We start from the raw sequence: 25,680 nt of genomic DNA, 5'->3' as shown, positions 1-25,680 counted from the left end.
GCTGCTCAGAGCCTCTGAACTGAGACCCGAGGTTGTGGCTCCTGAGCCACGTGGTTCTGTTGGAATGCGTGGCCTTCTGCCCACGCTCCTGCTCACCCCACACTCCGGCCCCGTTGAAGACATGAAACTGCCATGTGTGGAGGTGGCAGTGGCAGTACGAGGTCCCCCACAGTGGAGACAGGAGATCTGGACTTAGGGGAGATGCCTGTGCCCTGACCATCCATTCGGGGATGAGGGTGAGGCCACAAAGATGGAGGGACACACCGTGTAGAGCTAACTGTGGGGGCAGCAGGCTGTGTGGGGGCAGGCAGAACCCGTGTGGTGACCCCCGCACAGTTCCAGCTACTGTAAGGTTGAGGCAGGAGGATCCCTCGAGCCCAGGAGGTTGGAATCCAGCCTAGGCAGCACGGTCAGGCTGCTTCAAAAAACAAGGAGAAGTCTGGCCTGCAGGTTGTTCTTCCTTGTGAGTTTCGAGGGCCCAGTGAAATTGATGGGGATACAGTGCCCCGTGGATTACACAGTGCTGTTCCCCCAGCCTCACACTTTGGGAACTGTGACCCATGTACATGGTGGTGTGTTCCTGGGCACCCCACAAGCTTGTCACCCACCTTGTCAGCACCACAGCCATGTGATGACAGGATGGCAAGCTGGCGTGCAGGTGACTCCACTGGCCGTGGAGCCCGCCCTGAACAAGGCGGGGTAGGTAAGCTCATTGAGGCCTGAGTGAGTCCTCAGGCCGGTCCCAGCACCACAGAGGCAGAAGGTGTGCCAGCTCACACACGTAAGACTCACCCTGACACCCAGTGACTCGTGGGTTCACGAGGTTGTGCAGCAGGCACCACGGGCTGGGGTAGAACCGTCTCTCACCCCCAACAGAAACCCAGCCCTGCAGCTGCTGCAGCCCTGCTCAGCCTGATCTGGTTTTCATTGCGAGCGTTTCCTGTTTGCATACTTCTGGAGGTGCAGTCCGTGATGTGGGGCCGTTCTTGTCCTGCACCTCTCTAAGAGCTGTGTGGTCCGAGTTCGTGTGTGCTATGGCCCCTCGGGTCCGTTCTCTGTTCCTACACCCAGTGATGCCTCAGCTGGAGACCCGGTTCCATTCCTTCATCCAGCAGCTGACGGCCATGCAGCCTGCCTGTTCTCAGGACACTGCATAACGTGCTGTGAGCGTTTGTGTACAAAGCACTGTCACCTAATCTAGCAGTTTATAAATTTATACCTGTGTTTCCTGTCAGGGGTTTTTGGTTTGCTTTGTTTTGTCTTTTTGAGACAGGGTCTTGCTATGCAGTTTGGGCTAGCCTTGAGCTCACTTTGTAGCCCAGACTGATCTCGAACTCCCAAAAATCCTCCTGCCTCAGCCTCCTGAGTGCTAGAATTACAGGTGTGGGCCACCATGCCCAACTTCCTATTAGGAGTTTTATAGATCTAGTTTGTTTTTTGGTTTTTGGGGTTTTTTTTTTTTTGTTGTTGTTGTTGTTGTTATTGTTGTTGGTTTTTCTTTGTTACTAGGAATCAAACTCAGGACTTTACACTTGGCAGGCAGGCACTATTTCTAGTTCTCACATTTAGGTGTGTCATGCATTTTGAGTTAATGCTGTCTCTGCTGTGAGTTAGGTGCCCAGTTCACTCTTTCACACACAGACACCCAGGTATACTGACGTCTTTTTGCTTCACCACTAGATTTTCCTGACCCCTTTGTCAGGATCTTTGGGCCGCGGCCGAGGGGTTTACACCACACACCGCGTTCTGTGCGTGCCCTGAGTTCCTGTCCTTGCAAGCTGTCCTGTGTGCTGGGCCTTGTTACGATAGTGAAATCAGGAAATAAGGAGTCCTGCCCCTTTTTCAAAATACTCAGGGTCTTCCCCTGTGTCTGTGTGAGTTTTCAACTTTTGTGTGTGTGTTTTCACCTATTTGTTAATTTCTGCCAAAACCAAAAACGCCAACTGCGATTTCAGCAGGAATTAATTGCCCTGCCAACCCGGGCCTCCCATTTATCCGGCTCTTTTGTGTCACGCAGTAAGTTTCACAGTGTTCAGAACATGTTTTACGCTTCATTACAGTGACTCCTGAGTCCTTTTTGATGCTGACATGGAATAATATGAAGTTGTGAGTTTAGATTGTTGATACTGTAGATTTTTGTTTTTAATGTCTTTGGAGGGGGAGTTGCTTTGTTTTGGGGCTGTTGTTTCATTTTTGAGGCAGGGTCTCACCGTGTAGTCCAGGCAGGCTGAACTTGTGAGCCTCCTGCCTCAGTTTCTCCAGTGCCTGGCTTATTTTTATATATTGATGGGGGAGGAGGAGCAGGCTCCTGCTCCTAAAACAAAGATAGCAAAACAAGATAGCAGCAGGTTCTTATTGATTTGTCAAAGCCAGTGAAAGTCCAGTCATTTCCATTAGCCAGGGCCCAGGCCTCAGAAGATCTGTGATGGACTTGTACCGCTGGGTGACCATGGTCAGCTCCTCCTGGTTGTTGAATTTTCTTGTGTCTGGTGTCATCATCCTCATAAATGTCCCTGTCCTATACGTGGCGAGCTGATGGGCAGTCAGCTTGGCTTAGAACCGTGAGTGGCTCTCGAGGCCTATCCCCACCCTTCGTGGCTGCCTGGCCTCCAGACGGGGCCAGAGGATGGCTGTGGGGCAGGCCCTCCACCGTGGCGGAGGCCTTACCCGCTCCCTCCCACCCTGTTCTCCTCAGCCAGCCCCGGTCCCTGCCGGTGGGGACACAGTGTCTATGGGCTGCCACTGTGGCACCCCTTGTCCTTTTTTGGGTCTAACGCTCTTTCATACATTCCACTGGATTTCCCATGTACGAGATCCCATGTGCACATGGACAAGCACCTTTTTTTTTTTTTTTTTTTGAGACAGGGTCTAGTTCAAGCCAGCCTTGAACTCACTGTGTAATGGGGCTGGCCTCAAACACGTGGCAATCCTCCTGCCTTGTGCTGGGCTTCCTGGTTGCTAGGATTACAGGTGAATGTTACCACGCCTGGCCGAGACACTGGGTTTTGTCAGATGTTTTTCTGGGTGCCTGGAGAAGATGTGTGCTCTTTCCTCGTCAGTATGTGCTGTGTTGGGTTTTGTACACCATACTGCGTCTTTGGATGACAGGTTTCGTTTGCTAGTGTCGTTGTGGGGTTTTGTATCTATATTCATGAGGAATCTTTGGTCTCCTCTTGTCAAGTTTGCCTGGCTTGGTATCAAGGTAGTGCTGGGCTCTTAAAAAGCCTCACCACCACCACCACCACCCCCCCGCCCCCGGGAGAGTTTGGGAAGGGTTCGTTAGAATCACAGTGTAGGCTCGAGGGCCAAGGGCGTCGCAGGGGGCCTTTTCTTTTTCTTTCATTTTCATTTTCTTTTCTTTCCTTTTCATTTTCTTTCTTTCCTTTTCCTTTTCTTTCCTGTATCAATCTCTGTAGTTGTCCTAGGTCTATTCAGAATTTTTGGTTTGTTCTGACTTGGTTGGAGCAGCCTTTGTGTTTTCAGGGGTGTATTCATTTCCCCATGTTACCTAATTTATTGGTATGCAGTCTGTACATTGCTCATAAGCCTTTTTATGTCTCTGAAGTTGATAGTAATAAGTTTAATCATTCTGTCTTCTCTCTTTTTCGAAGTGCAGCCCATGATTTGTCAATTTTGTTGATCTTTTCCAAAGCCATCTTTTGGGTTTGTTCATCTTCTCTGTTTTTTTCCTACATTCCCTCTAGTCCAGTTTTTTCCTCTTTTGGTGGTACCCATGCATCAAATTCAGATATCACTAAGTATGTCCTCACCCATTTTTTGTTTTTGCTTGTTCAAGACATCATTAACTTAATGATGCCAAGGTACCTAACCCAGGGTATCATGAAGTTACCCAGGCAGGACCTGAAGTTTTTTTTTTTTTTTGCTACCAGGAGTCAAATGCACCACCTTGCATTTGCTAGGCAGTCACTTATTCCACTGAGTTATGTCCCCAGCCCTAGGACTTGAACCTCTGATCCTCCTGCCTTAGCCTCCTGTGCTGTCATGCCCAGCTGCTCTGACGTCCTGATCACGCACTACGGCTCATGGTGTGTTGCTGGAGAGTGACAGTGTGCTAAGAGCTCCGAGCAGTACTGGTCTCGGTGCAGCAGTGGAAGACCTGTGGGGTGCTGGGCAGGAGCCAGGACAGGAGAAGGAAAGTGCTGAATCCAGTTGCATGGCGTAGCATTGGAGATCAGGACGAAGAGCTGGACAGAGGCCATCTAGATCCTAGCGTAGCCTTAAAGCCGAAGGGGAGTAAGGCTTTGATGGAGTATGCTCTGACCACAGTCTCCAGCAGCATCGCCCCGAGAATGGCCAGAGTAGGACAGATTCACACCAAGGGGTCTCGACTGGGCGCAGTACAACCAGCTGGGCTTGAGGCTGAGGCACAGCTGGAGCACCCCCTGTCGGTTGGCTTCTGGCCCTGAGGGGCTCCTCCAGGCAGTCAGCCCCACCTGCTCTGCGCCCACACCTCCTTCCATGCCATTCTCACCCTGGAAGTGGGAGAGCCAAGGCTGCTTCTTGCTGCTTGACACCAACAGCAGGACAGGGTCACATCCTACCTGACAGCTCAGGGAGGCTCAGGAAGCTGCTTGAGGCCTTGGTGCCCCGGGTAGCAGAGCTGGGATGTGGGCGCAGGGCAGCCCCTGACCCAGCCTTCCCTGTGGTTTGAAGGCCCAAGGCCTCACCAGAACATTGCCTACAGGAGCCAGAGGGGCCATCCTAGCACACATCAGGCTTGGGGTGAGCTCCACAGATGTTCTAAGGCACGGCCTGCAGGAATCTTCTTGCAGAGGATCCTGGGAAACCAGAGATGTGAACCAGAGATTTGGAGGCTGAGGGCGAAGCCCAAGAAGAGCATGAGGTTGACCCACAAATGGCCCTAGTGTCCACCCCAGCACCACCCAGAAGAAATAGAAAAAGGTTTGAAGGCAGAGTGGTGTGGTTGAGGCCAGATACCAGGAAACAGCGGGTGCCGTGTGTGCAGGTGCCCAACCCTGGTGCCCAGGGCCCCAAGCTGGCAAAGCAGTGCCATCCACACAAGGATGCCCTGCTGCTGGATGGGCAGCAGCTTCTTTATTTTTGTTTTCTGTTTTTGGGTAAAACCTCCCTCTCTTAGTGGCTTTGGGGTGAAGCTTCAACAGAGCACTGAAAACAAATGACTCGGTGTTCAGATTCACTACCATTTGGACCCCTTTATGGAAAATATTTATAGCTATGTTCAGCATCTTCCAAGCCAGGCACGCTGTTTCAGTTGGAGGACTTTCTGTGTGTGCTCCAGGGACCTTAGGCGCTGCACATCTGTGGTGTGACCTTCCACAGCACCGCCGGCATGGATCCAAGGGGAAGTGCAGGCAACGGAGCACACCTGAGAGCCCACACTCTGCAAGGCTGAGGCCTGAGGACTGCAGGTTGAAGGCCAACCTGGGTGACTTAGTGACCTTTGGAAACCTGTATTTCTCAGGCATCTGCTTCCTGCCATCTCCTCCCGTGAGGACTGGCACCATCAGCTCCACAGGGGCATGGTCATGCACTCTGCTGATGGTGGCTTTGTCTGGCAGAGCACCGTGGAGTGGAAGCTGCTGGCGGGGAGCCAGGCCCACCTCTAAGTGCTGGGAGCACAGATGCCGTGGTGTTTTGTGAACTGTGCAAGCAAGATGGGTAATGATTCAGATCAGGATACCAGGTCAGCTGGTGAGAACCAGCCACGGCCCCTGAGGGCTACAGATGAGGCAACACAGAGCCCTCCGTGTAAGCTCGCTAGGCGCACTGGTGACAGTGGGCCCTGCCAGACCTGGCCTGTGGGTGCCGAAAGAGCCACTCTGCTTCTTTTTTGTTCTCATTCTTTTTGCCATCCTGGAGTCAAGGCCCACATATCTACCAAACAAGTGCTCTGCCTCTGAGCTACACCTCCCATGCTTGACCAGCTGTTTGCAAAGGATCTCACCATGTTGCCCAGGCCAGCCTGGAATTCCTGTGCACAAGCAGTCCTCCTGCCTCAGCCTCTCCAGTAGCTAGGACCACAGGTACTGCCATGCTGAGCAAAGGACTGATCTTGCGTGGCTTGGTGCGCAGCTTCGTACTCCAGGGCACCCTTAAGCACCCAGCTGTGTAGAATATGAATCTCTGCTGCTTTTCCCGGCCACCCCAAGAAGTTAGCCCTGGGTAGGGAATCAAAGGCACCTCTTTCTGGGATGAGCAGGCAAAGACCATGGTCTCCAGGTTGTTACCAAGACCTCAGGCCCCTCAGTGCAGGGGGTGCTGACACAGGAGCTGTCCCATCCAGGGTGGTGGCGCATGTATTCAGGAGGCTGAGGCAGGATGATTGACCTAAGTTTGAGACCAGTATGGCCCACATAGTAAGTTCAAGGCCAGCCTGAAAACTACAGAAAGACTGTATCTCAAAAAGAAAAAGAGCTGTCCTTTCCAGGGACAATCAGGGCCACTGTGGAGTCGTACACACTGACTCTGAAGCATAAGTTCTGGGCCCTGGGCTTCTGGAGTTTCAGGGGGCTGCAGGGCCAGGAGATCTGGGGCAAGAGGCGCCTTCCTAGGAGGCTTCTGGGCTCTGGGAGAATCCGTGTGAGGAGGATCCTGCTCAGAGGCTGTGCCACTGTCACCTGTGATCAGCACATGACTGTGGAGTGGCCAGCTTCAGGCAGGGACAGACTGGAGGAGAGGCCTTGCCCGGGCGACGATGGCTCCCCACAGGAGGAGGGCAAGTCAGCCAGGGCGGGGCTGAGAGCAGGGATGAGGTAGGCTGGGGCTGGTGGGCGGAGCCTAGAGGGGCCTGCCTTACAGGCTTGGGGAGGTCCTGAAAGGCTGGGCTTAGGCTGGTTCCATGAGCACTGCCGAGAGAGAGGGAAGCCAGCAGTGAGGGAAACCCAGGGTGGGGTGACCACTCAGGTGCCATGCCAGAGTGGGTGCGGGCATCTGGAGGTCCCCAGGAGCTGCTAGGTGTCCGTCGCATACAGACACGGAATGGTGAGGGACAGAGGTCCTGGAGCCACATAGAGAACCTTCCATTTGCTAGCAGTACAGGGCAAGAGGACACGGGTGTGGTTGGCATATTTCATGGAATCCAGGGTTTCCAAATACTGTCATTTCTGTTTGCAGTTGTTTTTGAGACAAGGTCTTGCCATGTACTCTAGACTGGCCTCAAACTCATGTTATTCCTCCTGCCTCAGCCTCCCACGGGCTGGGATTTAGGTGTGTGCCATCACACTGGGCTCAAAGCATTCTCATTTCAAAATGCAAAACACTGGGCATGCACCTCAGTGGTAGAGCACAGACTTGGTGCTTCCAAGGTCCTGGGTTTGATCCCAGCACGTGCACAATTCCTAGAGACACTTGAGCATCCTTTGTGTCTGAAATCTGACATGTGGTGTGCGTAGATGTTATAGCCTGGGTGAGACATGCTAATTCCATGCTCTGAAGCCTGGTTGTAGCCGGGCAGCCTGGAGTGTGCACTGGGCAGAGAGCAGGTGTGGATGTGCCCATCCTGGCATGGGTGCCTCCAGGCTGGCCGAACTCTGTCAGACAAGGCATCCCCAACCTGCTGGCAGCACTTGAGCCCAGTGCCTGGACAGTGTGGGCAGGCCCATTAGGCAGGACAGCAATGACACTCAGTGCCCAGAGCAGGGACCAGGAGCCTCACAGCAGAGGTGGGGCTGATGGGAATGTGGGCTAAGACACCGTCACCTGAGAAGCCGCCACAGGTGTGTTCCTAAAATGTCCCTGTACCTCTGCTCCCAGGAGGAAGCAGGCCTGTTAGGACCCAGGCCACAGCTAAAGGAAAGAATGGCAGAGAAGCTGGAGGGGGGACCATGTCCCAGGCAGCATCCGCTACAGTGACCCTTGTCCTCTGACCATTGGCCCTGGTGCCATGATGGGGGATAGTGGAAACCAAGAGAACAAACAAACATGGTCTCATGGTCATCGCCTGGAGGAAAGAAAGCTCCTCAGTGGGGCCAAAAAGGCACGAGACTGGAACAGAGCAGAGAGAATCGCAGTGATGGAGATTAGAACAATGTTCACCGTGGGAATGGTTGGCCAGGGCAGGAGGCTGCTGCCACAGGGTAGTGTGCAGGCTCAGGACAGCAGGCCTGGCCTTTGCATCATTGTTACAGGTAAATTTTATCTCGAGAAAAAACAGTAGGCAAATATGGACATCCACTGAATAATTTGCATATTGAATTATTTAGGGGAAAAGGGGTGCTGATGCCTGCAACTTAACTTTGAAGTCCAACCAAAAGTAAGATGGATGAGTGGATGGAAGGATGTATGGATGAACAGATGGATGGAGGATGGATGGATGGGTGGATAGAAGAACAGATGCATGGATGGAAAGATGGGAGATCAATGGATGAAAGATGGGTGGGTGGGTGGATAAATGGATGAATAAGAGAGGAACAGATACATAAAGAAGGAGCACGGTAGAATTTTATTGGTTGTGGGTATGTGGGAATCCCCTGTAGAGCTCCGTCAGCTTTTCTGTATGTGTGATAATTTTCATAATGAATAGGGCAGGGAATTCGGTAACATAGAGAAAGAGCTGGTACTAACGAGTCACTAGCCCCCTGCATCCCAGGCAAGCATGTGACCACTGAACTACACCTCCAGCCCTTTTAGTGTTTAGTTCATGTTCAGACAGGATCTTGCTTAAACTGCCCAGACTGCCTCGAACTTGCTGTCTTTCTGCCTCAGCCTCCAGAGTAGCCGGAATGACCGGTAAGTGCTGCCTCTCCCAGCGTGAGTCACCCTTTTAAAAGATGACATGTGTGCATTTAAAAGATGACTCAGTGTTATCTGCACACAGAGGACGCAGTCCCTGAGACAGAGGGCTGAAGGTCCAGGCAACACAGGTGAACTTCCACCTCCGGCCAGGCAGACTAACGAGGACTTGATTTACTCCTGCTGGAAACAGCTGCAGGACCAGCACAGAAAACCGTTTTCCAAGACACCGGGCAGCAGCCAGCAGAGGACGGGGTGGGGTGTGAGAAATGGGAAGCACGCAAGGGGACCCCCACACTGGTCTTGCTTCTGCCAGGACAGTGTACACAAGCTGAGACGCTGGCAGGAAGATCTGGCTGAGCCGGCACCCGCAACATCGAGCAGAGCAGCCAGACCTGAGAATCCAGGGAGGGGACACCAGAGATCTGCGGGGCTCCCCAGGAGGGAACACCAGAACCAGGCAGGAGCAGGACACAGGAGACGATTCTCAGAGCCCAGACAAGCCAGAAAAGGTTCTCCACACTGCTTTCCTTGGTGACTGGCCCAGCAGACCTGGTGCTGAAAGCCACTCTGGCTCTGCCTGCCAGAGCCCAAAGCAGACTCACTGAGTCCAGCCATTCCTGTGTGGGTCAGCGGGGTCTCCAAACACAGCTCCGGAATGTCTGCAAACCAACAGTAAATTCACGTCGCCCGACCCAGCCCAGCCTGACCCGCAGAGAGAAGCGGGCAGCACCAGTTGTCCCAGCAGAAGCAGTGCAGACAGTCAGAGGCCTGGTGGTCAGAGCTTCATGTGTTCAGGGGCCAGGGATGTAGAAGTCAGGAGACACTGAAAATGGACTTTCCTAGAGAGATATTTCAATACCAGAGATGGAAAATACCCTAGATGGGGTTATAAGTGGCAGAGCAGGCATGGGACAAGGAGGGCCTCGTGAACTTAGAGACACAGAGCGAAGCTACTGGGTGAGACAGGCGGTGAGGGAGCCTCGGCCAGGCACCATGAGGGGCTAGACGTGCCCCCCTCTGGCAGCAGCACCGTGGACTTGTGCATGTGAACTGCCAGAGCTGACGCAGAATGGGTGGCCATGGCGAGGAGGGCCCGGGCAGTGTGGCAATGGTGTCGTGTATCCAGATGCTACATTGTGGTGTGGCAGGCACACATGCGTCTCAGCTGCTGCAACATGAATTTATGAAGGCAAAATTTACAGAGGCAAAAGTCAAAAGAACCCTCGAGTGCCTTTTGTTGGGCGTGCGGAAAACAGGAGAGCAGGTCACCCATGTGGAGTACAGGTCCGTAATCCCAGCATTGTGGAGGCTGAGGCAGGAAGATGGAAAGTTCAGGCCCAGCCTAGGCAAAGTAGTAACATGATGAGACCCTGACTCAAAATAAAACATTAAAAATGGTTTGGGGATGTAGCTCAGTGTGAAGACTCGGGTTCATTCCAAGTGTAGTGTGTCAAGATCTGTGATCAGGTCAGGCATGGTGGTGCACACCTGATATCCCAGCACTCAGGAGGAGGCTGAGACAGAAGGGTCGCCCGAAGTGCAAGGCCAGCCTGGGCCACACAGTGAGTTCAAAGCTAGCCTGAACTACACAGCCTCAAAACAAGTAGAATAAAGAGATCTTCGATCAACAAGAGGGCAGCCGGTTATGAAAGTATAGGCCACCGGGGAGGATTTTGTTTTCTTTTCAGGGTTTAACAGTGGGCATGAGTGGGGCAGGGTCAGCGCAAGGCAGGTCTAGCCCTTGTCCAGGGCCTGTGATTAGGAACGTAAACCCTGGCCCCCAAGCTGTGGGGGACACTGTGCTCCACCTGCCAGCCAGGGAGCTGCCTTATCCGTGTCTGGACAGGGGCACCTGCATGTCTATCTGGAGCCCCCCTGGGGGGCCACATAGGCCAGAGCTGTGGAGGTCCCTTGGGCATCGCTGGGGTCCTGGGCACCCCAGGCACACTGTGGCTGCCTCCTCTGAGGACTCCTGGGAATCTCCACTTAGGCTCAAAATCTGTGATCATCCAAGGACTGGCTTTGTGGCTCTTGGGCCGGGGCTGTCTTGGAGTAGAACGGGGCCTCAGGAGAGCGTTTCAGGGCAGGAGGTGACGATCCAGCCTGGGATGTGATCAGCCCCACCCCTTGGTGACTGGAGTGGCCACCTGTCTGTGGACTGGCCACTTAAGACTGCCAGTTGTCCTGGTCAGACCTTGCTGAGCAAGCCCTGGTTGTGTTCACGACATGGCAAGAGCCTGCTTCTCAGCTGGTGGGCATGCAGGTGCCAGGCAACAGGGGACGCTCCATGTGGCATCCCTGAAGCCTCCAGCCAGCTCCATTCCCAGCAGAGGCTGCTCCTTGCAGATGGGAGTGAATGCAGCCTGTTCTCTGTGTGACCCAGTGACTGTTGCCTGAGCGGCCAGCGGCCCATCCTCATGGAGGGTATCAAGGAAGGGGCCCATTAACCCTGGCCAGGCCTCCACCCTGTGCGGGCACTGGGGACCATGGAAGTCCTACGCACGTGGCTGCAGGTTAAGGTGACACTTGGCTCCAGGGGTTACAAGGGAGGACAGTCTCCAGCGGCTTTGTGGGAGTGGCTGGGTTACTGGGGTTAGCGTTAGCCACTGGCAGAGAAGGACACAGGGCTTTTGCAGCCCCATCACCTGACCATGTGCCTCCATCCCTCCCCCTCTTCATAGCGTTGCCCACTGCCCAGTGTCCAAGGAGGAGGGACACACGCTCATCCTTCGGGACAGGGCATGCGCCATGCATGTGGTTCCCGAATGTGTCTGTTGTGTCCCCGGACGTGACTGCCACCAAGGCTTTGCTAGCTCCTGGGCGACTTCATACCCTCAGCCCAGCTGCCAGCCCCATGTGGCCCCCCTTCACGCCGTGTTCTGTCCAGGACCTCTCTGCCCTCTCTCCTCCCATTGTGGTCCTGGCTTTTCTGCCTGTGTTGGTTTGGGGGATTTGTGGAGGCCACGCTTTGGAGGTGTTGCTTGTCTGCATCTTTCTCCTGCCCCTAACCTTGCCAGTGGCTGGGCACAGTGGTCTGGGGTGAGCTCATTTTCCATCAGGAGTTCTGAGGGAGCCTGCCATTGTCCCCAGGCCACAGGGATTGCTCAGGAAGCCCCGGCCGTGTGAGGCAGGATGGTTTTGGTGTCCCCTGAGACAGAGTCTCACTATGTAATTCAGATTGGCCTCAAGCTCTCCACAATGCTCCTGCCTCAGCTTCCCCAGTGCTGGGGTTACAGGCGAGCACCACCACACTTGGCAATGCACCCTTGATTCTTGAGCTGTCACTTGTCTTAGAAGTCTGTCTGGGCTGTTCTGAGGTGCCCACCCCGGCCCCTGTCCTGTGTGTACTCTGTTGGCAGTGTCCTGTCCTTCTGCTGGGATGTCACCTCCAGCCCTTGGCTCTCTTGCTCTCACTGGGCTGCCTCCTTCCTAACCAGGCCTCTATTTGGCTTTTCTTCCCTATTTTGACTTTTTGTGCTTGGAGCCTTCCTCCAGAAGCCATTCTCCCCGCCGCCCTCCAGCCTTCCTGGTCCATCATTTCTCTGAAAGTCCTGCTTCATGGCTTTCCAGGGCCTCCCTATGCATGGGTCTGAGCTCTCTGCTCCTGTGTGACCCCTGTGGCCTGCTGGTTCCTGCCCCTCTTTAGTTCATGGCACAGCAGATGCTTTCTAGGTGTTGGCAGCCCCTTGATAACAAGGGTGAGGCACACAGGCAGACTGCACCTCCCCTAGTAGAGGTGAGAGGCCCTGTGTTCATCACAGCACGCCCCCCACAGCCACACGTCCCACCCCTGATGAGGAAGGGCTGGCACTTTGCTGCTGTCCATCTACGGCCCAAAGCCCCTCTCTCTGCTGGGCTGCATGCTCAGAAAGACCACAAGGCCAAGTGCAAAGGCACACACCTATAATTCTAGCACTTGGGAGGCTGAGGAAGGAGGATCACAAGTTCGAGGCCAGCGTAAATTACATAGTGAGACCCTGTCACAAAGAAAAAGAAAGGAAGGCCTTGAGCAGCATCACAGCAGCCACCTAGACAGTGATGGCTCTGGAGGGTGGACACAGGCGACGGGGCAGTTCTCATCAGCGTCTGGTTTCCAGGCCTGTCTGCCGGCAGGGGTAGACACGGTGGCAAGAGGGTGCACTAGGAGGAAAACAAACGGAAAAGGCCACGTGGAAGAAGGCCCTGCCGCCACCAGCGCTGCACCAGCTGCTGCTGGGACTGGCAGCATGCAGCTGCTCACCTGTGGGGGCTGGCATCACGGCCTGTGACAGGAGTGTGCGTCCTAAGTCCCTGAGGCCCCTCCAGCCATATACAGTGGCAGTCACGAGTGACGCGTTTGAGTGAGCCAGACTCACTGCTGCTCTAACATTGAGGGATCACTGCAGAGTCCGTGCACTTGTGAAAAATAACTGAGATCCCAGGTCCTCTGCATCCAGCCCCCACCGGCACTGTAACACCAGGACACTGTCACAGCCCTAGAGGAAGCCCTCCCCCCACAGGTCCAGCCCTTGGTGCTGATCACTCCCCACTGAGTGTCCTCGCCCTGATGCCCTCAGTCGTCAGCTGTCATCTGGAGCCCCTCACTGTGTGCCCGCAGTGCCTGCTCTGGCTGGAGCCTCCCACTGGCCTAGAGCCTCTCTGTTTAAAGGAGGAGTGTTTAGCCCGGACTCTGGGAGAGACCGGAAAGGCTGCTCTTGTACTGGGCCCTGGCTCTTGCATCAGCCAGAGAGCACTTCAGGAGTTCTCATCGCCTTCAGACAGAGGCCCACACAGTGGAGCTCTTGGTGTTGGTGCTCCCTGAAAAATAAGCTGAATCGGGGCTCGGGATTTAGCTCAGCGGCATAAGCGCCTGCTTTGCAAGCAGGCAGTCGTGAGTTCGATCCCCAGTGCCGATAAAAAAGGAAAAAGACAAAAAAAAAATTAGTTGAATCCATGGACTAAAACGCAAGTCTAAGCCAGGCACGGCAGCACACAGACTTGTCATCCTCGCTATTCAGGAGGCTGAGGCAGGAGGATCTCAAGGAGGCCAGCGTAAGGCAGTTTAGCACAGGAGCTTCTGGTGAGATACGTCAATAGAGAGTTTGGGAATGTAGCTCAGTGCGCCCTGCGTTCAACCCTTAGTACCACCATAGAAATAAAATTGATTTAAAAAGCTTCCTCAGCATACAGTCACGCCTTCCCCACCTGTCCCTATGGCCCTTTTCCTTCTTTGCTGCCCATTCCCTGCTGGCAGACTATGGCCCTGCCAGGGAGGTGGGGGACAGTGGGCATCCGAGGTGTCCCCAGTGCCTGGCACAGAAGGTGCCCAGTGTTTGTTGAGTGAGTGACCCAGGTGGAGGTGTCCAGGATAGCACTCGAGTTTGGACCAAAAGCACCCGTGGGTACCAGTAGGGATGGAGGTAGGCGGCATGGTGTTTCAAGCAACCCAGCCTGAGAAATACTGGAACCTGGAAAAGGCTAGAGAGTGCGCCCTTCTTCTCTGAGTCTTTGTAGGTGCACGGTGCCCACGTGTGTTGGGAGCCCAGCACCCACTGGCCTTGGAGCAGCACAGGACAAGGCTTCGGCCACCACACCCTGTGACTAGACTGCAGGGCCACAGGTCTAGCAGGTCCCACAGCCCTAGCTGACTGCGTGGACAGTGTGTGCCTGCGGCTAGGAACTCTCCCAGCAAGCACTGCTTCTGCTGGGCCAGAGCGAGTGCAGGCCAGCCAGCAGGTCTAGGGGTGCAGCAGCCCTGGCTCTTCCAGCATCCCAAGCCTCGGAGCCCAGTGGACTGAGCTTATGTGCCAGGGGCCCTCGTCAGAGGCTGGGCAGGTGCTGTTGCTGAGGGTGAGTGGCCACACTGTGTGGCAGGGAACCAGGCACAGGCCTCACAGGATGTCCTCTGTGACTGTGCCCCATGTCCTGGTAGGGGCTGGAGATGGAGAAGCGGGGACAGTTCCTGTTTCCAAACTCTCAGAGGTGGACAGGAGGACGCAGCACTGGATGCGCCTGCTGGGGGTACCCTGCCTCCTCCACGTTTTCTCTTCCTGTGTCACTTCCGCCTTCTCCTGCCACCCCAGAAGCTTGTAGGACAGTGTCACTGCTTTGTCTGGCCTCTGGGTCCGCACAGGGGCCAGTGGGTGTGTGGCACTGGCAGTGCGTGAACACAGTATGACTATCCCTAGGGCGAGGCATGGGGCGGTGGGGCGTGCAAACCCGGAGCAGAGGGCCTGCTCCTGAGACTGAGTCCAGGGAGGAGCGCCAATGGGCGCTGCTGGTAGCCAGGGAGCCCCTCTCAGAGCATGGAGGCTTCATCCAGCCAAGGGTGGGTGGCCCCATGGCAAGTGGAAGAGGCCACTACAGTGTCACCCACAACCAGCACCAAGGACATCCCCTGCCCTCATGTGGGTGGGGATCTGGCAGGGCGCACAGACAGGTGGCAGGTCTCCCCCCACCCCTTCCTGTCCCCTGCAGCTCAGCCCTGTTCTGCATCTCCCCTATCATCTCAGCATCTGCCTGCCGGTCCTCTGCTGCAGAGGCCAGGCATCAGCTAGGACCCTGGGCTGGCTCGCCTGCGACTGTAGGGGAGCTGACGCAGGTGCCTGCCCCTGCCCCTCGCAGATGCCCCTCAGGCCCCTATCCCCTTCCCTTATAAAAGCCTCTTCCTTGCAGCCCACGGGGGTCACCCTGGTCAGTGTCTACGCCAGTCCCAACGACCAGATGCTTTGGGTGCTGGACAGCAGGTGGAACGTGCATGTCCGCACCGGGATCACCGAGGAGATGCCCGTGGGCACCAGCTGGGAACACGTGCCAGGTAGGGACATCCCAGGAGATGGCCCTGCTGGCATGGCCTGTGGCGTGGCCCAGCACCATGGCCTTGTGGGCTGTGGGTTATGGCCTCATGGCCCTGTTCTCTACTGGGCAGCCTGTCCCCCACTGCCACTGCTTCCTCCTCAGGCTCCATGTCGTGCTTGCCATTCTGTGAGGCAGGTGATGGGTACTGCAAGCCGGGTGGTCTCCCAGTGCTTTACAGATGATGGTTTCAGGCAACTCAGACCCTGTGTCCTCTGTCTGTGGCTACCTCAGAGTGGTTCACCTGCCAACAGGACGCCTTGTCCCTGCAGGCCGTGCCATGGGCGAGCCTGGTGTCAGCACCGTCCAGGAGGGCTGGGTGCTGAGTAGTGCTTGTCTGCCTGCAGGGCTGCAGGCCTGCCAGCTGGCGCTGAGCACCCGGACTGTGTGGGCCCGCTGTCCCAATGGTGACCTTGCCCGACGCTACGGCATCACAGACAAGAACCCAGCTGGTGACTACTGGAAGAAAATCCCTGGAAACGTGTTGTGCTTCACAGGCAGGTGCTGGGGCATGGTGGGCTTCGAGGCCCCTGGGGACCCTGGCCAGATCAGTGGGGCTTATGAAAAGGTGGCCCCCACATGGCCTTGCACCTCAGAGCCAGAGCCCAAGCCAGGCCACCTGTTGGGGGAGCCGGCTGTGCAGGCCCCAGGCTGAGCCAGGGTGCAGTGTGCTGCTCGGAGGCATAGGAAAGAAGCCCAGCGGGTACCGAGGTTCCTCTAGGGCCCCACAGCCAGCACAGGGCAGCATCCGGACCCAGAGCAAGGCCCAGGCTGTGCCCCCACCCCAGTTAACAAGCTGTGCCTGGCTATCATCCCTGTAGTGACCTCGTCCGATGAGCTGTGGGCAGTGGGCCCCCCTGGCTACCTTCTCCAGCGGCTGACGAGGACATTTAGCCACACCCATGGCACCCCGAGGAGTGGCCCGTTGGCTGCCACACATCCCGAGGACCTGGAGGACGAGTGGGAGGTGATCTGAGGGAGCGGCACCCACCAGAGGAGGCTCAGCCCTGGGGCTCTGCACCCCGGAGAAGCTGGCCTCATGACATGTGTCCGGATGCACCCAGCCACGCTGACACCCACACTCATTACCCACATTGTTCGTGTCTTGTTCCAGAGCCCACAGCCTCACCCGATTGCCCATAGCTGTCACGCGGCAATCACACTTGTGGCCTCTCGGGAGGTTGCCTCCAGGTGGGGATGGAGCTTCCACCCTATTGCATGCACAGCAGTCAGGCTCAAGTCCACACCCCTGCCTGTGTGGGAGGTGGGGAGCCTGTGTGGCAGGAGGAGCTGGGCTGGACTGCAGACACCTGTGCCAGCAGTGCCAGGTGACAGAGCAGTGCATCCACCATACATCCCTGTCCTCCACATGTGGCCCCTTGGCTCACTCTGTGCTGGACCCGGCCGGACTGGCCAGCCACCTGTGTGGCACTGGGCTGTGTGCAGTGGGAGCACAGTCCCACACTCCTACACTCCTGCACCTGCCATCCACCACCAAGGCCACAGGTGCCAGCAACAGGAGCCGCCTACCATGCCGGGGGAGTGACTTGAGTCAGTGCCGCTGTGGCCGCCAGAGCCAGGCGTTCTGAGGACAGTGTTGCTGACCGTTGCCTTTGTGTTTGTTGTATTACAAACCCTCTTGAGATACCTCATCCAAAACCTAGTCCCATAGGTTTAGAAGAGAAACACATCTAAAAACAGGGCCTGCGGGCCTTCCGCGCTGTGTCCTGTGCCTGTCCAGCCATGGTCACAGGTCCTCAGGATCGGTGGGGGCGCTGCCCACTGGCACTCGAGCTGCACTTGGCCCAAGCAAGTCCTGGCTGCTTTTTTAGCCACTCTGTGTGGCAACACTCGATGCCTGCTTCTGCTGAGTATGTCTTCAGAAGCCCAGGCCACAGGTGACAACAGTAAAACACAGGCTGTGACAGGCCGCCAGCTACTCGGGGGAGGACAGATGTGGCGGCCAGTCTCACATCTCACGTCCTCACAGAAGCTGCCTCCCAGGCCCCCTCACGGGCAGGGCCCTCCCAGGCCTCGGGATGTTCGTGCAGTGAAGCAAGTCCAGCGGTTCTCTCGGCTTCTGCCTTCAGTGCGGGGTGCAGTTTCTGTCTGGTTTTCACCTTCAGTTGTGCTTTGAGTCGTGCAATAAACTCGGCTTTTTGCAAACCTGAGCAAGTTTAGCTCTGGAGCTGGGAGAAGGTGCCCTGGCAGTGCCCCTGAGGGCCAGGTTGGGGCCTTGGGCACTGGGGACCTGGCCAGCGTGAAAGATGTGACGTTTGCCAGGTGTCTCTGCAGGGCTGGGCACAGCCCCGGCAAGCACAGGCTGCCTCCTCATGGCCAAGGGCAGCTCCAGAGGTGTAGGTCCCCGGCCAGCAAGCAAAACCCACACCAGAAGTGCATTATGGGAACTAACATTTGAGAGAGGCTACCTCCACAGTCCTGGGTAGCAGCCCGAGCAAGAAACGTCAGAGATGTCAAGAGATGAGGCTGGTGGGACAGAAAGCACGAGGAGCCAGGTGTGGCAGTCCCACCTGCCATCCCAGCGCTCTGGGAGGCCGAGGCAGAAGGATCACAAATTTGAGCCCAGCCTGGGCAACGTAATAGCAAACGGATTACAGAAACCTCCGATTAGAGGAGAAAGATCTCTAACTCACTGATGGCATGAGCTTTCTAAACTCCAAATGAAGTGGGTGGGGCCAGGGTATTGTCCCGTGCAAAGGCCACAGTGTAACACTCGGTACTGAAAACAGAAGCAGGCAGGCAAACCTGGCGACGAAGTGATGCAGTCCACACTCCGAGACCCAGAGAAGACCACGTGCAGTGCTGTGCCCAGTGCACAGGGAACCCCGGGTTCCCTCCTGGGCGGGTGGTGGAGGGTGACGATAGGGCAGGCACCCACCTCCCCAGAGCCCACACCGGTAGCTCGGGGCTTGAGGCTCGGCTCGGCAAACTGCAGGCCGTCACTGCTGGGTGACAGACACCTCATGGCAGCTGAGTGCTCGCTGCTCAGAGTAGTGACAGGTAGGGCCCGGCCACAGCAGTCAGCAGGGTCACGGGGTGGTAAAAGGGCAGCTTCACAGCTGCTGCGGCTCCCTGCCTAGTGCTGGGGCAAAGTAACAGTGAGTGGATTAAAGAACTTAGTATTGGGGTGACGATCTCTGACCTCGATGGCAAAAACTTGCTGAACTCAGAAGAGATAGGGGCCAGGCACAGTGGCGCTTGCCTGTCAGCCCAACACTCAGATCACGTGGTTCAAGGCCAACTTGAACTGCTACATAGCAAGACCCTGCCTCAAAACAATGGGAAAGCCACTGAAGAAAACCCTTGTGTAGAGCTGATCAGAGCCCCTGTGGAGGACAGGGCACAGCGTGTGCAGAGGCCTCAGGCCTGACCTGCTGCACAGCGTGCTAACCTGGTGTAGGGCAACCACCAAGCCGCCCAGACCTGGAGGTGCCCTGGGCGGGCCCATTCTAAGGCTGGCATGCCGGGTCAGTCCAGGACTCCAGGGAGGGGCTTTGGCAGGCACCCAGACAGCAGAGGCAGAAGCATGCTTCAGACACCTGACACCGGGGCAGGGACCATGCAGTGGGTGCAGTCCACCAGGAAGGCACAAGCTTTGCCCTGGAAATGCATCCCTAGGAACAGTCAGGCTGGGGACAGGGCCCGGGTCATTTATAAGCCGTGATGCCAGAAGCCAGCTGACAGGGAGGAGGCAGGGGAAGCCACTGCCGGAGGCATCTGGCAGATTCGAAACCTCTCCTAGTTCCAGGCACAGGAGGCACCAGAAGTGACAGGTTCTTTACTTGGGTCAAGAAGCTGGGGTCACGGTGGCTGCTTGTGAGCATATACCTTTTTGTATCTTTCAAATTTTGAGCCATGTAAATGTATTTATTCCAAAAATAAATTTACATTTTCAAAGTTCAGTTCTAACACTACTCACAGTGTCAACATTACTTGACTCAGATATCACCAAACACAAAAAAAGACACCTCTGACAGTCCTCCTTACAAAGGAAATGTTGGGGTGGATCCATCGCGTGTGCCTGGCCCCGTTCCCAGCCCCAGTACCCTCAGCACAAGGCTCGTGTTTAGGCAGCAGACCCGCACGACCTTGGAAAGGCACAAAGGTCGCTGTCAGGGAGCTGGGTGGAGGGGCGAGTAGTGGCACTGCAGTGTCAGTGTCCTGCCTCACCCAGCCCTGGACTCCACAGCCCAGCAGAAAGACATTTCCAGCCCCCTGCAGGCAGGAGCTTCCACCCTAACCCATCCGGCTCCGCACTCCTTTACCTGTCTTGTCCTCTTTTCAAGCATCAGGGTGAAGGCAGTCACAGCCCAGGGGGCTGTGGAGAGTCCCTACACCAAGCACCCTTCCCTGGGTGACTCGTGAACTGCGCTCCTACTGCATGGGAAGGAGAAAAGCCCTGGGAAGAGCAGAAAGCGGGAGCAGGAGGCAGGCTCAACACAGCCAGGCCTCTTCCTTGGCCACCCTGTCCTTCAGTCCCTTTGGGAGCTGGGGACAGTGTCAGGGAGGTGGGACACCTCCATGGTGGCTTGAAGCACCTTCATTCCTCCTTTGTGGGGGCCAAGGTCCCAGGTCCTGAGTCCCAGTGGGCTGAGTCCCAGAGGCTCACGGCCACCAGGGCAGTGGGTGTGGGGAAGGTGTGGAGCAGAGATGGGTGGAATTCACGCACTCGGCCTAGACCCTATGCTTCGTCTGGAGAAAAACACGTTCTGGGTGGGGCCACTGCCTGAGATCACATCGGGCCCCTGCCGGGGCATAGGCATGGCTGGCTCTGGCCTCCTGGTCCTCCTCTGAGTCTGCAAGCTGTGTCAAGCCACCCCATTCTCGAAGCCCTTCCTGGAACCAGAGGACCCAGGGGACCAATAAGCCAGATGCCAGGTCACCTCCCTCCTTGCACAGCAGTCACCGGGCCAGATAACCTGAGGTCCTGCTTATCTGCTGGGACCTTTTCCAGGCCTCCTGCACCCAAGGCCACCTCGGGCCAGGTAGCCATCAGCCCCACTCAGGATGCTGGCCTGGCCCCTGCCCACTGGGCCTCCACTTCCTCCCTGTCCCACCCACGTGATGAGTCACCCCAGCAGCCTTCTCTGCCCTCACCTGTCCAAGTCCAGGAGCCCTGGGGGGCCAAGTCACTTATCAATGATGGACCAATCCTTCCAGCTGCTGCTAGCCACGCCCAGCTGCTTGCTCCCTAACCCTCCACCCTAACCCTCCTGTCCCTCCTGGGTCCGGAGCTGCCCCAGGCCACCCCTCAGATAGGCCCTCCAACGTGGCTCCCAAGCACCTCACTGTACTGCTGCCTCCTGCAAGGTGGGTCCAGGCGGGCGCCCACCCTGAACAGACAGCACTCACTGCTGCATCCCTGCCCCAGGTAGTCACCACAGGGGCAGCTGTTCATGAAAGGGAAGCCTGCACTCCGACAGGTACCCATCTTCCCAGGCAAAGCCACGGGCTCCACCAGCCCCTCATGGCCTTCCCAGGCCCAGCCCCCACAAGCCACGGTGGCCACTGCTGTGACTGCTCATGTGACAAATGTCTCCATGGTGGCACCTTGAACCTGAGGCAGGCAGGGACTTCTGGAGTCACTGGCTTGTTAGTGTTCACTGCTGCCCTCAAGTCCCAAGGCTGAGATGCGGCAGCAGGATGCACAGCCTCACTCCACCCTGGAGCTAGAAGCAGCACGGGTCTGAGCACCCCACAGTCAGCCCCATTCCCTGGAATGGGGTCACATCCTTTTCAGAGCCTGTGTAGAGCCACTCCAAGCGCTTGGTGTGCTCCCCCAGGAATAGGGGTAGCGTGGACAGCAGATGCCCCCGCTGGGCTGGCTGCTCTGCCATGAGACTGCTGGCCCTCCTCTCCTGGCAGGACATTGGGTCCACGCACAAACCAGTGCAGGTTGAATTTCACACATGCCCAGCAGAAATCCAGGCAGGGCAGCCTGGCCATCCTGTCCTCAAGAATAGGGTACAGCTAAGTCCACTTCTTGACCACCCACAGAAGCTGCCCAGGGGCATGCACCACCTGCCAGCCACTGTGGTGACCACCTAAGGGCCACCCCAAGGCAGGCCACCTAACCCCCATATCAGGACTTGAAACTGGCACAAGAGGGGGCATGGAACAGGTATAATGAGACCGGCCTAGGGCCCACCTCCCCAGCACCTGCCCCAGCCTTACTTGGCCTCCTGGGCCACAGAGCCAAGCCCAAGCCCCACTGGGGAGGTCTGAGGCCCCATGGCTTCCAGGCTCTGCACCTTCTGTCCCCATCCAGGGCCTTCCCAGCTCCAGATGTAGATCTACGCCATCATCTGAGACAGCTGCTCCATCCAGCAGGGAAATTTCCCCACCCCTTCCCAGGGATGGCAGACACGCCCAGAAAATCCTACATGAGGAACCGTGCTGAGCTCGGCCCAGGAACCCAGTGCACGCAACAGACACGACAGACAAGACAGATTCCTCTGCAGAGACGGATATATGTAAAGTGCTACGTACAGCACTCGAAACCAGTCTGCACCCAGCACATCTGGGCCTAGCCCTTGCCCGTGAGGTCCAATGGCTGCAGGAAGGGTGGCAGCGGCAGCTCATCCAGGGCCTCAGGGAAGCGGCCGGGCGAGATGGCGGTGACCAGCACCTGCATGGCACGCGCAAAGAGGGAGGGTGGCGCCAGCCCCGCCAACCACTGGAACTTGTCCTCACCCAGCAGCCGCTGCCAGCGCGGCCTATCGCCCAGCAGCTCACGGCGGGCTGGGCCAGCGGCGCCTGCAGGGGTGTAGAGCGCCAGCAGGTCGAGCAGCAGCAGGCGGCGCTGGCGAGGCTCCCCAGCGGCAGAGGTCCCAGGGCCCGGTGCCTCGCGGCCCAGCTGCCGCAGCAGCAGCTCAAGCGGAGTAAGGCCACCACTGTCCCGCAGGCCGGGCGAGGCACCATGGCCCAGCAGCAGGAAGAGGCACTCGGGCCGCGCCAGCTCGCAGGCCACGTGCAGTGACGTCCCGCCGCCCTCCACGCGGCTGCATCCTCGCCGGTCCAGCAGGCGTGCACGCTCGTCAGCCGGAAAGTCGCGCACAGTACGCAGGATGCGGCGCAGGATGCCCACGCGGTTGTAGCGCACTGCCAGCGCCACGTGCGGCCCTGGCGCGGCGCAACAGCGGAAGCCTGCGCTGGGCGGCGCGAGTGCGCGGCGCGGGAAGGTGGCCAGCAGGTGGTGCGCGTAGGCCTGGTGGTCGTGCACGAGTGCATAAAGCAGCGCCTCCGACGGCGAAAAGGAGGCCGCGCGCCCGCGCTCGTCCCAGTGGAAGGCCTCGCTGGCACGCATGTCCTCGAGCAGCCACACGGGCAGCAAGTCACGCACCGCCTGGTAGAAGGCAAACGACGACTTCCGGCACTGCTTCTGTGCTCGTGAGCGCCCTGCGCTCGCGCCCTCCGGCCCACCGTCACCGCCACTCCCGGGCCGAGCGTCCCACGGCATGTTGGTTGTCTGCAGACCCGGCGCCTCGGGGTCACAGCATGGGCCTGCCACAAAGCTCGACCTGCGGATGAAGGGGGTGTGAGCGGCTTGGCCCGGGGAGGGCACACTCATGCACTGTAAAAATGTCCCACTGCCACCCTGGAGTCGGCGGATTCAAGTACTGCCTTCCAGGTACTCCAACACTCCTGGGCCCGGAAGCACGGCCTGCAGCCTTGATCACGCCGTATCTGATCTCCCCCCCCAAATGCCCTTGCTCTCTGGCTCCCCTGCTAGAGAAGTCCTGCTCTGCCCACACTTGGGCGATGCCCCACCTGTCTCCACCTGAGCCAAGTTGGCCACCCCTAGCTAAAGAAGATGTCAGGAAGGAATAGAAAAGCTTGGGCCCATCTCGCCATCGAATAGGTTCTCCAGCCCCAGCTCTCCGGTTCTGGCCTCAGCCCCAGCCCCACTGCAGCGCAGACCATTCCCAGGCTGGCCTGGGGCGCGCGCTGCTAGCCCACCTGCCTGCCGGGCGTCCGGTCTGATCCGATCCGAGGCCGGGCGCTCACGCTCCCTTGCAGGGCCTCAGCGTCCTCATCTATAAGACAAGGGCAGGCGGTTAGCCGGGTCCTGCTCCCAGCAGCACAACAGGCGCCGTCCCGCAGCCCTCGCGCCCAACGCCGGCGTTTGCCATCGCGCCCAGCGGGGACCGGCCGTCCAAGGTCAGTGCCCAGGTTGGGGCGCCAGGCCTCGCGCTCTCTCCGGGGCCCTGCGCGGCAAGGACCCCGGCGCTGCCTCCCATCCAGGGCGGCCGGAGACATAGGGGTGGCGCCCGGGTGGCGGAGCAGGGCCCAGAGGTGGCCGCGGCCGCGCCCCCGGACCACCACAGTCCGGGCCCGGGCGCCAGGTGCCAGTGCGGGCACGAGGGGAGGGCGTAGGGAGGGTTACGTAAAGTTCGGCCGCGGGGAGGGGACCGCGCCCGCCCGCCCGCCGGTGCCCAGGCGGCCAGTGGCCGGAGGTTGCACCTGCGGCGCTGGGCACTGAGAACAAGCCGCGAGGGGACTCACCGCCGGGGCGACCGGGCCGCGAGCCGGCGTCCCAGTCCTCCGAAGATGAACAGACGAGGTCCCACGGCGGCCAGGAGGAAGCTGCCGCCGCCCGCGCCCGCCGCAGCCGCGCTCTGAGCAGCCGCGGCCGGGTCGCTGGGCGCCGGGCGGGCACCGGGCGGGCGGCGGGCGGCGCAGTGCGGCCGGGGCTGGGCAGGACCGCGGGGCCGTTCGCGGCCGCCATTGGCCAGTGCCGCCGGCCCTCGCCGTTGCCCATTGGTCGCCGCGCTGCACCATTGTTACGTCACGAGATGGTGGGCGGGACCCACAGCAGGACCCGCGGAAAACTTCGGAGAAACTTGAGGGTGCGCCGGGGGAACCGGGAGGGGCGGGGCAGGTTGAGGGGCGGGGCCTGGCGGGAATGGGGCGGGGCTCCAGTCCGCGAACTGTGGGCACCAGGTTCTGGGTGGCCCAGCCCGGCCCAGCAGGGACCGGGGCTTTGGCTGCATGGTGCTACCGACTTGCTTGAGTACGGTCCGCCCTGTGTGGCTTTCTTCGTTGCCCCACGAGTTCCAAGCCCCAGAAGACCTGACCCTTGATGAGCAAACCTGACCTTTTTTTTTTTTTCCTTTATTTTTTTAAATCGATACAGGGGATCGAACTCATGACCGCCTGCTTGCAAGGCAGGTGCTTATGCCGCTGAGCTAAATCCCAGCCCCTTTTTTCTTTTTTTTTTTTTTTAATCGACACCTGACCCTTGATGACCTTGGGAAACTCCCTGAAGCCCTTGCCCCTACTGAGACAGAGGGGAAGGGGCAGCTGTGACCAGGCCCACAACAGCCTGTGCTCCAAGTGGACTAGCACAGTCCAGTCGGGGAGAGGTGGGCTCGGAGGGAGAGGCCCCACTGTGCTCCCTCCATAAACAGCTTCAGGCCCATGTCTGTCTTCCCAGCCCTGTCGAGGCTGAGGCAGGAGGATCACTTCGAGTTCAAGGCCAGCCTGAGCTACATAGCGTGACTGTGGCTCCAAAATACTGAGACTGTATTCCAAAAAGCCCCATTATTCTCTTACAAAATTCGTTTACCTTGTCTCCACAGCCACCAACAACAGCACGAGTTATGACCACCACCCATCTCACCTGCAGGGAGATCCTGCCCACAGGTCACACAGAGCCCCCACTCAGTGTCTCAGAGATGACCAGAGACCCCCACAGGGACAGAGGACAAATTCCTGGACCACTAACCTGTTACTCATTAAAAGCGGAATTTGAGCTTTCTTCAGAGTCAGCCAGGGTTAGTTTAAAAGTGGTGTTTGTACAGCTATGTCTGGTGGCGCACACCTGTAATCCCAGCACTCAGGAGGCTGAGGCAGCAGAATTGTTGCAAGTTCTAAACCAACTTGAATTACATAGCAAGAATCTGTCTCATTAAAATAAAAGCAAGCTGAGGGGCTGGGGATTTAGCTCAGTGGTGTAAGCGCCTGCCTGGCAAGCTTGAGGTCATAGGTTCCATCCCTGGTACCAAAAATAAATAAATAAATAAACTAGCTGGGCGTGGTGGTGCAAACCTGTAATCCCTGTAAGCACTCAGGAGCCTGAGACAGGAC

General features: G+C 57.6%; 2 protein-coding genes across 6 annotated transcripts in view; one reads left to right on the top strand and one right to left on the bottom strand.

The window, feature by feature from the left end:
• Nucleotides 1-19,505, top strand: part of Tecpr2 (tectonin beta-propeller repeat containing 2) — a 70,774-nt gene extending 51,269 nt beyond the window's left edge. For 4 of the 5 annotated variants that reach the window (XM_063240914.1, XM_063240911.1, XM_063240913.1 and 1 more), the window contains exons 18-20: nucleotides 15,391-15,532; nucleotides 15,918-16,067; nucleotides 16,392-19,505. In XM_063240914.1, the coding sequence (XP_063096984.1) occupies nucleotides 15,391-15,532; nucleotides 15,918-16,067; nucleotides 16,392-16,546 (447 nt within the window). In that variant the 3' untranslated portion in view covers nucleotides 16,547-19,505. Of the gene's footprint in view, nucleotides 1-15,390; nucleotides 15,533-15,917; nucleotides 16,072-16,391 lie in introns of all 5 variants that reach the window. The other variant, XM_063240915.1, reaches the window with a different exon arrangement.
• A 2,536-nt stretch (nucleotides 19,506-22,041) lies between these two features.
• Ankrd9 (ankyrin repeat domain 9) lies at nucleotides 22,042-24,276 on the bottom strand. The gene is made up of 3 exons (XM_063240917.1): nucleotides 24,097-24,276; nucleotides 23,551-23,627; nucleotides 22,042-23,111 (listed from the first exon to the last, which is right to left on the bottom strand). Exon 3 carries the CDS (start codon nucleotides 23,048-23,050, stop codon nucleotides 22,118-22,120), a length of 933 nt encoding a protein of 310 aa, XP_063096987.1. The 5' UTR covers nucleotides 23,051-23,111; nucleotides 23,551-23,627; nucleotides 24,097-24,276; the 3' UTR covers nucleotides 22,042-22,117.
• Nucleotides 24,277-25,680: the final 1,404 nt, after the last annotated feature.

Source organism: Cavia porcellus, unplaced genomic scaffold (assembly GCF_034190915.1).
Source record: "Cavia porcellus strain 051 isolate PalLab524CR breed Dunkin Hartley unplaced genomic scaffold, mCavPor4.1 scaffold_31, whole genome shotgun sequence".
NCBI lineage: Eukaryota > Metazoa > Chordata > Mammalia > Rodentia > Caviidae > Cavia > Cavia porcellus.
Note: the sequence above shows the minus strand (reverse complement) of the source record. Positions and strands in the feature narration are given on the sequence as shown.

What these genes read in the sequence shown, in the direction of transcription:
- Ankrd9 (XM_063240917.1), bottom strand. Translation starts at nt 23,050, where the DNA reads ATGCCGTGGGACGCTCGGCCCGGGAGTGGCGGTGACGGTGGGCCGGAG.